The sequence below is a fragment of the Mus caroli genome, unplaced genomic scaffold (assembly GCF_978045245.1).
Source record: "Mus caroli unplaced genomic scaffold, Mus_caroli_1 scaffold_2, whole genome shotgun sequence".
NCBI classification, from domain to species: domain Eukaryota; kingdom Metazoa; phylum Chordata; class Mammalia; order Rodentia; family Muridae; genus Mus; species Mus caroli.
In genome coordinates this window covers 43,948,546-43,961,369 of record NW_028227257.1, presented here as the reverse complement: position 1 = coordinate 43,961,369, position 12,824 = coordinate 43,948,546, and the positions used below count along the sequence as shown (strand labels likewise).

General features: G+C 42.5%; 1 protein-coding gene across 11 annotated transcripts in view; it reads left to right on the top strand.

Moving 5' to 3' along the window:
- The window catches only part of Plcb4 (phospholipase C beta 4), a 360,685-nt gene that overhangs the window by 307,749 nt on the left and 40,112 nt on the right, over window positions 1–12,824 (top strand). For 5 of the 11 annotated variants that reach the window (XM_085833842.1, XM_085833855.1, XM_085833837.1 and 2 more), the window contains 8 exons: window positions 846–949; window positions 4,223–4,258; window positions 6,200–6,341; window positions 7,089–7,173; window positions 7,493–7,617; window positions 9,480–9,531; window positions 10,873–10,975; window positions 12,025–12,189. In XM_085833842.1, coding sequence (XP_085689968.1) covers window positions 846–949; window positions 4,223–4,258; window positions 6,200–6,341; window positions 7,089–7,173; window positions 7,493–7,617; window positions 9,480–9,531; window positions 10,873–10,975; window positions 12,025–12,189 — 812 coding nt within the window. The remainder of the gene's footprint in view (window positions 1–845; window positions 950–4,222; window positions 4,259–6,199; window positions 6,342–7,088; window positions 7,174–7,492; window positions 7,618–9,479; window positions 9,532–10,872; window positions 10,976–12,024; window positions 12,190–12,824) is intronic. The other 6 variants (XM_029473929.2, XM_085833851.1, XM_029473932.2 and 3 more) reach the window with 3 other exon arrangements.

The following is a 12,824-nucleotide window of genomic DNA, read 5'->3' as shown; positions in this document are numbered from 1 at the left end:
TTAAAAAAAGTACAAAATATTTAAGAATAAAGTATATATATATATATATATATATATATATATACATATATATATATATATACATATATATATACTAAGAAAATAAGTGCTCTCATTCTCCAGTGCCCCTGAAGCTTAAAGATATCCAGTGGTTTGTACACAATCCCTTGGTTCTAACGCAGTGTGAGGCATCCGGTGTTTAGTAGCAAAGTTAAATATAACTGTGAGTGCTCTATGGACTTGTGCATGCTCAGGAAATGCTAACATATATTCAGATACTCTGTATAAGTCCTAGTTACTAAGTATCTACCAGGAATATACCATTTTTGCCTAAATAATCAGGTTAGACTACTTATGCAGGCTGAGTACCCATTATCCAAAATAGTTGGCTGGAGAAGTTGTTCTGATTTCAAGATTTTTCTACATTTAATTTTTTAATTTCATAATTGGTGGCCCATCCTGCTGCGCCCTGGAAAACCAGACTTCTGGGTGTCTGCTCTCACCCCCAAGCTCACATTTTCTGATTCTTAGCTATTTCATAGATTACCAATTGAGTATCCCTAATACAAAAATGTGATATCCAAAATACCGTGAAATCTGAAACTTCTTGTTTGTTACCACAATGATCCCACAGCTTAGGGTTTTGGAACACTCTGGTTTTTTGACTTTCAAATTAAAGATACTCAACCTGTGTATGAAACAGACACGGTAGAGGTGGTGGGTGGTTTCCAGGTCCTGGTTATCTGTGTAGATCTGCGTAGGTCATGTGAACCTTCTCTCGAGTTCTCTTAAGGTTATGGGCGGGGTCTGATTTAGCTTCATGGATTTTCTTTCTATCTGTTAAGCAGCTGATCAAGAGGAAGAAGCCCACCCTGAATACAAATTTGGAAACGAACTTTCTGCCGATGACTACAGTCACAAGGAAGCGGTTGCAAACAGCGTCAAGAAGGTCTGAGGCATTGTATTCCCATTCTTTCAAGGTTTTGAAGGGGTGGCAGTTATTGTGGAAATTTGGGGCTGTGACAACAAGAGAACCAGGTATTGTGTTTTTCTCTCTAATTATATAGGACAAAATTCTCTGCTGTGGGACCAGAATTTGACACTCACAATATTAGGTTTCAGAGGACCTATAAATTACTCATTAATTGTACCCTCTAAGGGTCACTACCCAATTGGGCAGGTACTTTTAAATATCATCGTTTATGGTAGTAGAGCTGACAAGGAGAGACGCAGTATCCCAGGGCCAAAGGTTAACCTGCTGGCATCATTAGGAAACTACCTTCTGGATGTGTCAGGCGAAGCCTCGGTACAGAGCTGGTCCAGCTGGCGAGAAAAGCATCTGCCTAGCAAAAGGATGAAAAGTGCAGCCATTCAGCCAAGGAAAGTTGTCGTTGGGTTCCTAGAACTTGTCAGGCCCAGCTTAGGACAGACTGCCCTAAACAAGTCAAAATGTACTTTCATTTTGCCTTTTGTTAGCTTCTGCGGGTCTCCTACAGCTTAGGAGAACAGATGAGAAACAGGGAGTAAAAGAGTCAAGGAAGCCTATAATTCAATTGTGACTCGAACTATTATGACAATAAAAATGAGTGCTAAAGTGGAGACAAGGAGAGAACAGGGTGACTGGAATAAGGAAGAGAGGGACTCACTATGCAGAGAATCGGAGAATAACATTTCATACCGAAGGACCACAGTAAGAGCAGAGATGGCGTGAGTGGAGCAGATTGGATGGTTGAAGGGTGAAGCAAGGTGACATGTGTCAGGTGGACATGAGGTAATTTAGAAGTTTCTATGAGAAATTAAAACTGTAGGTGTAACATGACCTGTTTCACATAAAACTAAGTGGGGAGAGAGTATCAGCTAATAGAAGACTGTGGTGGGCCCCTTGTGGCCTCTCACCCAGAGGAAAGTAAGGACAAAAGTGTGGAAAACAGTGAGAGTGGGCTTTTAACTAGTCAGAAGCAGCCCTGGTGGTTAGAGAGTAAAGAGGGAGAAGATAGAAGAGTCTAAGGTATAGCAAGGGCACAGGCAATGGTACAGTTTCCCGATGATGGACTGAACTTCGTGAAGGTAAAGAGAAACAAGGTAACCTCCAGGAATCCTTGTTGGAGGAGCAAGGTAGGCAGTGGTACTGTTGACTGGGGTGGGAAACAATGAGAAAGGACTCAGCAGTTTCCAATGAGACAGGCACCTAGAGAGGTCTGTAAGCTGTTCCAGTGGAAGTTCCCAGGAGGGACATTGATACCCTGACCTCTTGTCCTATCTAACCTTGGGTAAGTTATGTAACCTCTCTCTGCCTTGCTTCCCCATCTTGAAAACGAAGGTAATAATGTCTGTTCCATCAGGTTCTCATCACAGAGCAAAAGAGCTTACGTCGGCGCTGTCCACACGGCAGCCGCTGTATAGTAGCAGGTCTGCTATGCTCTCATTACTTTCATCCTCATTATCACGGTCATCAGCACTCATACAACAGCACTGGTGTGTAGAAAGGAGGTTGAGCAAGAGCAGTGAGTTCGAGAGATAATGTTTGAAGTCATGGGAATTGCTTAGATGACTCACAAGAGGTAGAAAAGAAGGCCTGTGCGGAGCCCTAGTCCATAGGGGGCTCTCAGGAGAGGAGCCAGGAGGGAAGAGCAAAGGCTTTGCCAGCAACCACACTGAAGAGAACAGGACAGTTAGGGGCTTTGGATGCCGTTGAAGGACTGGATAAGAAGACCTGTGTCCACTAGGTTAGTAGCATGGAGGTCAATGGTATAGGGAAGTTTTGGTAGAGCGCTTGGAGGAAAGCAAGTGGTGGAACGAGCAGGCGGAGAGGATGAGGAATTGTTTCTGTCTTTAACTGGAAGAATCAAGTGCGCTGCTATCTGAGATGTGAGATGTGGAACGGATGCTCTTTTCAACCTGGCTGATGTCTCGTGCTCTAGAAAGAGAGCCACTGGTGTGGTGAGAATAGACGAGATCATAGCAATGTCAGGGTGTGGTCCTTAGTGAAGTAGGGATGCCTGCTTTGTGAGGATGATGGACAGAGATGCAGGTACAAAGGTTTGATGGCAGAAGGATAGGAGATTATTTGTCCGGGAGAAAAGTCAAAGAAATGTTATCACTTCTGATGACAGGGAATCCTGAGTGCCATGAGAGAGCAGATGCCCACTAAGACTCAGGATGCTGCTGTGCTCCACAGAGTACTCAGCGGTACTGTCTCAGGCGGGGCTGGCATAACAGAAATAGCAGACTTGCTGGTTCAGATACCTAAAATGTATTTCCTGATGATCTCTGGGATGGATGTCAAGGTCAAAGTGCCAGCCAATATGTTCCAGAAATCTCTTTTGGCAGGTACATTGTCCCATAGTGGAAAAAAACTGGGAAAGTAAGATTTTTCTTATTTCTTCATCTAAGAGGACTAACCTCACCAGGTGGATTCACCTATGACCTGATTACTTCCTGCAAGCCCCTTCTCCAAGTTTGGATATGCCTTGCCTTACAATGTGATTATGATAACTCCACTCTAAACAGTGAAAATGTAGGTTAAAAATGCACCTAGCACACTTAAATTGAACAGTATAGCTTAGCAACACAGCATCATCTAGAGCTTTGGTCACCTACCCTCAGGCTTAGGTGGCTGACAAAGAGCCACTGTCCTGCATCACAAGAGGACACCAAACTGTATCTGTAGCCATAAAAAGAGCAACCTGACAGTATCGAGTTTCCACTGAATGAATACCACTTCACACCCTCATAAAGAAAACAATCATAAACAAGCCATCATTATATTGGGGACCATCAGTCCATCACACTGAAATCAGGGTTCACCACATGCTTTTGGTTGGGATGCAAACACTGAGTCACAAACATGAATGTTGGCTTACTGACGACCGTTTGCACTCCATTTTACATTTAAGGGAAGCTGGCCACATTGACAACCATTTTCAACCTTCATGCTTTAATCCTTAGTGAAATGTTTACAGTGAAACAACTAAGACTGTCAACAAGGGAGGGAAATAGCATCAAGATGAGGATTGATAAAAGTATAAAACCATGAATTTTTAGAATACCTGCGACATATGCTTTCGATGACGGCTTCATGTCATCAATAACTTACCTACCATTATAAGAAATAAATAGAGTAAGAAGTTTACATATGCTTATTTACCCAAGGACAGACGAATGAGTTTGGAAATTTGCCCTTTAGAGAGGTAAACAAAATAATTTTCTTTCTCTAATTTAGACCTCAGATGACCTTGAACATGAAAACAACAAAAAGGTAACAAAACAATTCTCAAGCATTTTCTCCATCAGGAATCACCCACATGTCGACTTCTTACATTAAACATTGATGGTCTTCCTGGCCCTTGTAGTGCCAGGGTCACTGTTCATAGTATTCACATGCCTGATTCATCTAGTTGCTGTACAACCATTAAAGCTGATTTAAGACATAATCAAGGCAGGTGAGACAATTTCCCTAGAAATAAGTATTCAGTGTAGTACACTATGTCCTTAAATGGAATGAGATTTCCGTCAAAGGAGAAGGTTACATAATTATTAGCATATTGAATGTGAAGATAAAAATAAGCCGTAGTTAATCGGAGCCATATGATAGTGTAGTGGAACAGATCGTGGTTCTGATGGTGCCGATCCTCTGAAAGGTTACCATCCATCATAGGGTTCTCAGAATTCAGTCGCATTGGGCACTGGCCTTACTGTGAAGAAAGTATATTTCATTTTGTTTTCTTTTATGCTCCACAGGGTTCTCGTTGTTTGTACATGTATTTCATTGTGTAATGCCGAGACCAATGGCAGTCACGCACAGAATTTGCCAATTCCCTGGATTCTCACTCACAATTCAGAACAGAGAAAATCCTGCCTTGCTGTCTGTAGGGTCTTGTTGCATTTAGAATGAAGTGTCATCTTATTTCCTGACTATTCAGCCTGAAGGGATACCCTCCTGTGTTCACAAGGACCCTCTATGCCTGGATTGATTTTTTCTTAAGATGGTAGGGTCAGCAGTACACAGACTAGCTGATTCGATGTTTTCCATGTTAGCTGGATGATTTTAGTTCCTAAAGCCTCAGTTTTGCCCTGTGGCTACTGGGAGTTCTCATGATACTCAGGGGTACATTCCAAAATCCTTCAAGTTCAGTAAGATGAGGAGATTTCAGTCTAAGTGCAACAGGACCCCACAGACAGCACGGTGGGCATCCCTCTTGGTTCCAACATACTGGTGTTCTGAGCATGAGACACATGGGACAAAACAGATTTGACTCTTGCCCATATTTGGCATGGTGAGTGGACTCTGGGCTTATATAGAAAAAAGATGAAAACAAGCATAAGTGTCATGTACAGGTGACTATATCACAGACTTTCACAGGTAAAAGCAGGCTGATGTCAAAGATGCAGAGGTTAAGTCCTCAGCCAAAGCGAGCAGATAAGCTAACTGACCTTCTCTTACTCATTGTGCACCCGAGCTGTTTCTGTTCTTGAGTCTCTTGGAGGAAAATAACTCCAAAGTTCCCAACAAAATACCACCCACTTTTCGGGACATCATTTTGTTGATGAACGAGTTATTTTTGCTTTGATTTCTCAAGAAATACAAACAATAGTTTGGAGTTTTTCTCTGTACAATGTAATATGTCCTATGTAGCAAGTTACCAAGTTCTTTTGATAGTAAGTGCATTAATAGAGATGACTAAATCATATGTATGTGTGTACTGAAAGTTCTGGGAGAGATTACTTTAAAACGTGGTCTCCAGTTCCCCATTGGCAGTGCCTGAAAACTCGGCTGTGGAATGACAGCCCTTTAGGCCTCCTCCAGCAGATCTCTTCCAGCAGGGCCAGCAGCTTCTGCCTACAAAGCCTGTGGGTGATTTTGATGTATGCCATGGCTGGATGGCCACTCAGTGGAGCTTTGTGTATGGGCCTGAATGGTAATACTGCTATCTATCACTGTCGGTGTTGGGGTGAGACCCGGGAAAGTTTCTTGAACATCTGAAGGTCCTTTGAAAACCTAACATAAAATGAATGCTTTCAGGTTATCTCCTCTTGTATTAAAACCTATTACTTTTAAAGTAAAACTTTAAGAGAGCAACAAGGTCTGTTACATATTAGTTTACACATATGCAGATCCTCTTTAATTAGGATGCCTAAACTGAATCCGTGATTCCCTTTGAAGCCATCCACTTAAACGGGTTTGTCCTTGTGCTTGCAGGGCCTGGTCACCGTAGAGGATGAGCAAGCATGGATGGCATCTTATAAATACGTAGGTGCTACCACGAACATCCATCCGTACTTGTCCACGATGATCAACTATGCCCAGCCCGTGAAGTTTCAAGGTTTCCACGTGGCTGAAGGTAACATTGCAGGTTATATGCAGTAGCTTTCCTGTCTGCTCCCCTGTCGCACTGGCTGCTCCCCTGACTTGTTGCCATTTTTTTCTTTGTGGATGTCCACTTCACCTGACTTGATTCACTTGTGGTGGTATTATGCTGTCATTCTCCAAATCATCCACGAGGTGGCGGTGCAAGACTGTGACTTAGCTTGTAGCTTTCCATATGCTTTCGTAAGGCTTCTTTATTTACTTTGTTATGACAAACCATATTAGTAATATTTATGAGGCACAGCACCTGTCTTTGTTACCTGTGTGTGTATATTGTGTAATCTATGGCTTCAGGAGAGTGAGGAAAACTTAATCAGTGGGTACAAATGCCTTAAGGTAGGGGAAATAGGATTTGATGTTCTGTGGTACATAACTCCTATTCAAAAGTTGGTTCCCCACAAAAGCCCATTCAAAAGTAGTTAAAGGTATTTCCTAACCATTTCTGGCCCAAAGAGTACATTATTATCAAAAACTGCATATCGCAGCAGTGACTGTGACACTTGGGTTGCATATCACTTGTTTAGTGAGTCCACATTTAATTCATCATATGCACAGAATGTTAATGAAACTCAGAGCAAATGACGCACACAGTCATGTAGCATGGGCCACGAATACTTCCTGAGTTGGGATGTAAGATTCTGGTTGTGATTCGATCTGCTGCTTGCTTTTTGAGGGGTTTGATGGCTGAGTTTCTGAGTACATCTTTGCTTGTCTTTTACAGAGCGCAATATTCACTATAACATGTCTTCTTTTAACGAGTCGGTTGGCCTTGGCTACTTGAAGACGCACGCGATTGAGTTTGTAAAGTATCCTAACGGACTGTGTGGGATGAATGGTGCTCCCAAGGACCGGCAGGGGTCTCTGCAGTAGATTGGCAGCACTCTATAATTTTAATATTTAGCTTTTTGTATAATTTTTATCATAGCGCTGTAAAATGGTGTCCCCAGATGTACATGCGCCGTTTCCAGAATGCACACCGCAGCTGTGATTTGCTCTGAGCAGCGTTTATAAGGGGATTGGCCCCGTGCTATCTACCTGCTTGCCATTGTCCCGCACCCCACTGTTGTTGTTCTCTGTTGTGCGTTCGCCTCGGCTGCTCTTGGATTTCCTTAATTAGTTACCCAGTTACAATAAGCGACAAATGAGCCGCATTTACCCCAAGGGCGGCCGCGTGGATTCCAGTAATTACATGCCTCAGATTTTCTGGAACGCTGGTTGCCAGATGGTTTCACTGAACTATCAAACCCCAGGTAGGCGCTAATGTCCAGTGACCCCGAATCCCACGAGAACACTGGGACAGGGCAGCCGTTGCAGCTGCTCCCGTTGGCCTGAGGCCTTTTCTTTTTAAAGGAAGCTGCCATGTGAAAAAAAAATTGTTTTTCTTGCGTTTATATTAATGGTAAGAAATTAAATCCCCCAAATGAAGCCATAATAGAAGATGCCATTTCAGTTTTAATCCATTCCATCAATGCTATGAATAGCCCCTATTCTATAATATTTTTAATTTCTCTTTGTTCTGTATCAAGCTTTCATCTTTGTTCCCAGAGATGGGATTTAGTTTGAGTATCTTCGTGTGATAACTTAGTCTCTTTGCTCCTTTGGAAAATACCACAACCACGGTGGCCATCCAGCAAACACAGATGGCTGCAGCACCTACCATAATATGACAGACTTTCATCGTAAACTCTGTAAGATGCCATACAAAGAGATATCATCAGAGTACTAATCTGTAGTTCAGTCTTCCAGAGTATATTCACGGACAGGGTTTCAACATACAGTGGTGCTTTTTTTTTTTTCTACAAATTCTAACTTTTGATAAAGGTACAAATGCTTGAAGTTTTCCAAGTTTGCATCAGAGCCTCTGGCCATAATCCTGTGACTACAGATTGGGAAATAGGAAAATAAGCATTAAAAAAAGACAGATGGCACAAAGCATATTTATTTTACATGACTGTGTTCTTCTGCATGGCTTTAAAATTTGGTAGAAACAGGAATAAAAGTGAAATAGCTAACTAAATAGCAAAGCATGTGTGGTCAGGCCCTCACTTTGTGAGCAGCACCCTTGCCAGGACTTTGCAGGCGTGGAGCCTTTTTCTTTTCTGGTCACTCTAACCTGAGGACCACTGTCCTTGCTCCGGACTCACCGCCTCCTTTTGGTGGGAATATGAGCTGGCTGTATTTCTCACGCCAGGGGGCGCCTTCCTGATGGCCAGAGCTCCTTACCGATGGATCACTGCATGGAATCCTAGCCATCCTTTCTAGAAGAGTCTTTGCCAGGTCTTGATAGAATCTCTAGCGTTTTTAGTAGGGACAGAACAAAAAGATGGCAGTGTTTTACTTACCAAGGACTCAAGCGGCCCTCCAGGAGGCCAGCGAGTCCGTGATAAAGGACAGCATGATCCTAAAGCAGTTCATTTTCTGGGCAACCGTGTGTTGAAAGAACAGAAAAAAAAATATCCACTTAATTCACTTACTGCTCCTCTTCCTGCTCTTCCTCCTTCTCTCCTCCTCCTTGTCCTTCTTCTCTTATTTATAAGAAGAAAGAGAAACGTTTCTCTGCTTACAAAGAAAATTTATAAATCAGGTCTTCCTATTCCCAGGGTAGCCCTATGGGAGTTCCAACACTCACACGGGGGCTGAGGTAGGGTAAGCAGCAACATTTTATGATTCTTACCCATTTTATAATGTTCCTTTCAATCAAGTTCTGTGTTCTTAGTAGCCCTGCTGTGTGTCTCCAAAATCCCTGTCTCATGTGGCATTGAGACAATGCATACCCCCAACTATAGCTGGTGTCTATATCCCCAACTAGTACGCCTCTACCCTGAATATCGAGTGAAACATTGTATGACTTGTATACCAAATCCCGCTTAGTAAACCAGTCCTAGGGTAATCTCTATGAAAATGTACCTGGTATTCAATTTAAACTAAATATATGAGGTCATCTCGGCATGGAAAAGAGTCATGGCCTCTAAACTAGGCCAGTAGAATGCAATGGCTTAAAGGAGAGAGCTTTGGACCGTGGAATAATATGGCTTTCATTGTTTCCAGTCACCCTGTCAGGATCTTCTCTGTCCAGGGAGATGAGATGCTAAATTATTTTGTCTTTTGACAGATTTAGCAATGCAATTGAATCAAGGAAAATTTGAGTATAATGGATCGTGCGGGTGAGTGATATTATTTAAATTATTGCCTCCTCATCTCAGACTCCATACCTCAGCTTTAATGAAACCATGTCATTTTCAATTATGGACAGCTGAATGTATGCTGGTTCTGAAGTGTGGATAAAAATAAATGAAGTCCATAGTTAGATTACATTTACAAATATTCAACCTTTTTCTCTGTCCCATTTTGTTAAACAGGTTCTCTTTTCTTTTAACCACAAACTCTGCAGTTCATCACATATATTCTAGAATTTGATCGCTTCATTCGAAATTTAATAGTGGAGGTTCTTGTGTCAGAGACAGGCAATGGGTCGTGCTCATCTGGGCTTCAGCCAGAGATGTAGGCATCAAATATGTATAGCCTTATTGCTGATGAATATAGAAATGAAGTAAATTTCATTTCAAATGAAGCCGTGGGTGTAAAGTTGAATTTAATTCAGCCAGGAATAAGCTTTCATCCTCTCTTGAATCTTTTGCATGTTTATAAATAGGAGTTATATAATGCTGTGAATGTTGTTCTATTTTACTTAAATAACACTTAAAAATCTGTGAACCAAGTAGCAAAATAGGAAATGTTAATTCTTCTGAAATACCGAGAAGTTGAATAAAAGTCCGGAACTTGAATTCTGTAAGCACCAAAAACTCAGCTGAGACCACAGCCCAGTGGCTCGCAGATGAATGTGTAGGAATTCTCTGTTGTCCAGTGGTAATGCTGCCTAGGAGATCTGTGTGGTGGCTTGCCTAGTGAGCTACCTTAATCTCCATCATGAAAAATAAGGCGAGGTAACAGGTTTTCGAACAACTCTAACATCTGAACACTCTCTACCTGTGCACATCTGTTAGTTATCTGCCAGAGTGCCTGTACATAGCAAAACTCCTTCCATCTGAGTCTCTCTCACCCATACCCGTGGAGTAAGCACTACATCGCCCTGTGCTGTGGACTGTGAAGGGCACTCAAGTTATTTAGAAAGGAAGAAAAGACCCACAGCTAAGTTAACAAGTAGTCTTTGCAGGATTCTTCTTCAGTCGATTCTACAAGGAAAAGAGGCAGACATTTGGCCAAATGTAAAAGGACTCAGGAACTAAACCTTTGGTAAAAGGATACAGCTTGTCAGCGTACCACTCTCTTCCTCTTGTTCAAGCAAAGAGGTGGTCTGTTGTTTAATAGCACAGCACACCCTGAGCAGCCTAGGTTGGTTGTCTGATGCTCTTCAGGACCATTAGAACCTTCTACCTGTAAGTGTAGCTCCTGAGTTATGGAAGAGAGAAAGGAAGTAGCTTGTATTTAATAGTCATTGCACAATCCATCAGTAGAATAAACCCCCTGTGTTTCTGTCCTACCAGGTACCTTCTCAAGCCAGATTTCATGAGGCGACCTGATCGGACATTTGACCCCTTCTCTGAAACCCCAGTGGACGGGGTTATTGCAGCCACGTGCTCAGTGCAGGTATGCCCCTGCTCACCACAGACTATTTTATCATGCACACATATACAAATGCACCTAGAAGAAGACATGTTTAACATCACGATGTAAGAATTGTAAGTTGCTCTCAACTTGGACTCAATGTATGCTGTCTTCTGAGTTTGTGTTCCTAAAACTACGAGGTGCTTTAAGTAAAGTACACAGTCGAGAAAGTATCTCCCACATGATGACATTCACATGAAGTTCTGAAAAATGTAAGCTATGGTAACGGGGAGCAAATTAGCACCTGTGCCTGGACACAGATGGGAGGGTCACAAAGAAGCTTCGGAGGCCCTAGAAAGGCTTGCTGTCTTCACTGTGGTGATAGTTCTAAAGACACACTCACGTGTCCATAAAATTGATCTTACTGTATAACTAACTGCATATAGTTTAGTATATGTCACTATACTTCAAAAAAATAGCTGTTTCAAATGAGATAATATGAGAACCAAATAAATGAACAGCATAGTTGTTTGGGAGGTAAATGTGAAATAAGTTACTCCCTAGCTTTATAAAAGATAAAACTCAACACTGACATTTACAATTAAACAACTCCCTCACCGCCAACCAGGGTTAATGTCATAAAGAAAGCAGGCCAAGTCTAGCACTGGTTGTCCTTTGCTGTGTTTCTTTGCAAGAATTCAGGGGTTAACATGCAGCCTGATAGAACCCAAGAACTAGAAGAGATCTCAGGACATAGCCGCAGCCCTGGCTTCATTGCACAGGTCCAGACAGCTCCGTGACATGTGGAGGGCGTGATGTCTTCATAATATACTTCACCTGTATATTTCCTTGCTGTTTTTCCAGACATATTCAGAGGAGAGTACATTTATAACCTCTGCCTAGGAATTTTGCTTTCAAAGAGTAGTTACTCAAAAACTGTTTTGTCTTAATATAGAAAATTCCAGGAAAAAAGATCAAATAATTATATTGATTGGAAATTCCCCAACAAAAGTTTTCATCACACACCTTGCCACCAATACAATGAGGCCACTGTCCCCCCACCCCCACCCCCCGTGTCTGTGTAACTGCAGGTTATATCAGGGCAGTTCCTCTCAGATAAGAAGATCGGGACGTATGTGGAAGTCGATATGTACGGGCTGCCCACCGACACCATACGGAAAGAGTTCCGAACCCGCATGGTTATGAACAATGGACTCAACCCAGTGTATAATGAAGAATCGTTTGTGTTTCGAAAGGTAAGACATTAGCAGGGTGTCACTGTTACACAGTAGGAGGACTGATTTTCTACAGGAAGCCCACAGGATAGAGGAATGCCACTCACCACACTGACTTGGCTTCTTCCCTTCATCTACTAAGTGACCTCTGTCACTGCCGTATGATTGTGTACAAAGAGTTGGCTGTTCTGGCTCTGCCCCTTTCTTGGCCACCTCTAGTCACATAGAACACACTTCCAGGTTCTAGTCTATTTTAGACGTGTTCTTACTTGTGGCTGCTATCATGTACTGAAGGGTCTCATTCTGTGCTCACAGCTCAAAGGTTAGATGAAAGGCTGCACCAAAGCTAAGGTCAGTGCTGTGACTCGGATGAGTCCTGTGATCAGAAGTGAGGCATCGCTGCTCACTTCACCGCTGCTCAGAGTTTTGAGTTTCTCTCAGTTCTATATGCCAGGTCCAGGGAGCAAGCAGACGTCCTCTCTCATGTGCAGTCTTTGATCTCTTTGCTTTGAAAACTCAGCGAGCAGGCAGAGGCCTGTCATTTCCTTTGTCTGCTGTACTGTCAGGCAAAAACTGTCTTCTTGCTTTTTTGGACACAGATTTTTCCAGGTGGTTCTGCTCCATCCATTTGTCATGGAACAACGAGAAGGGGCTTC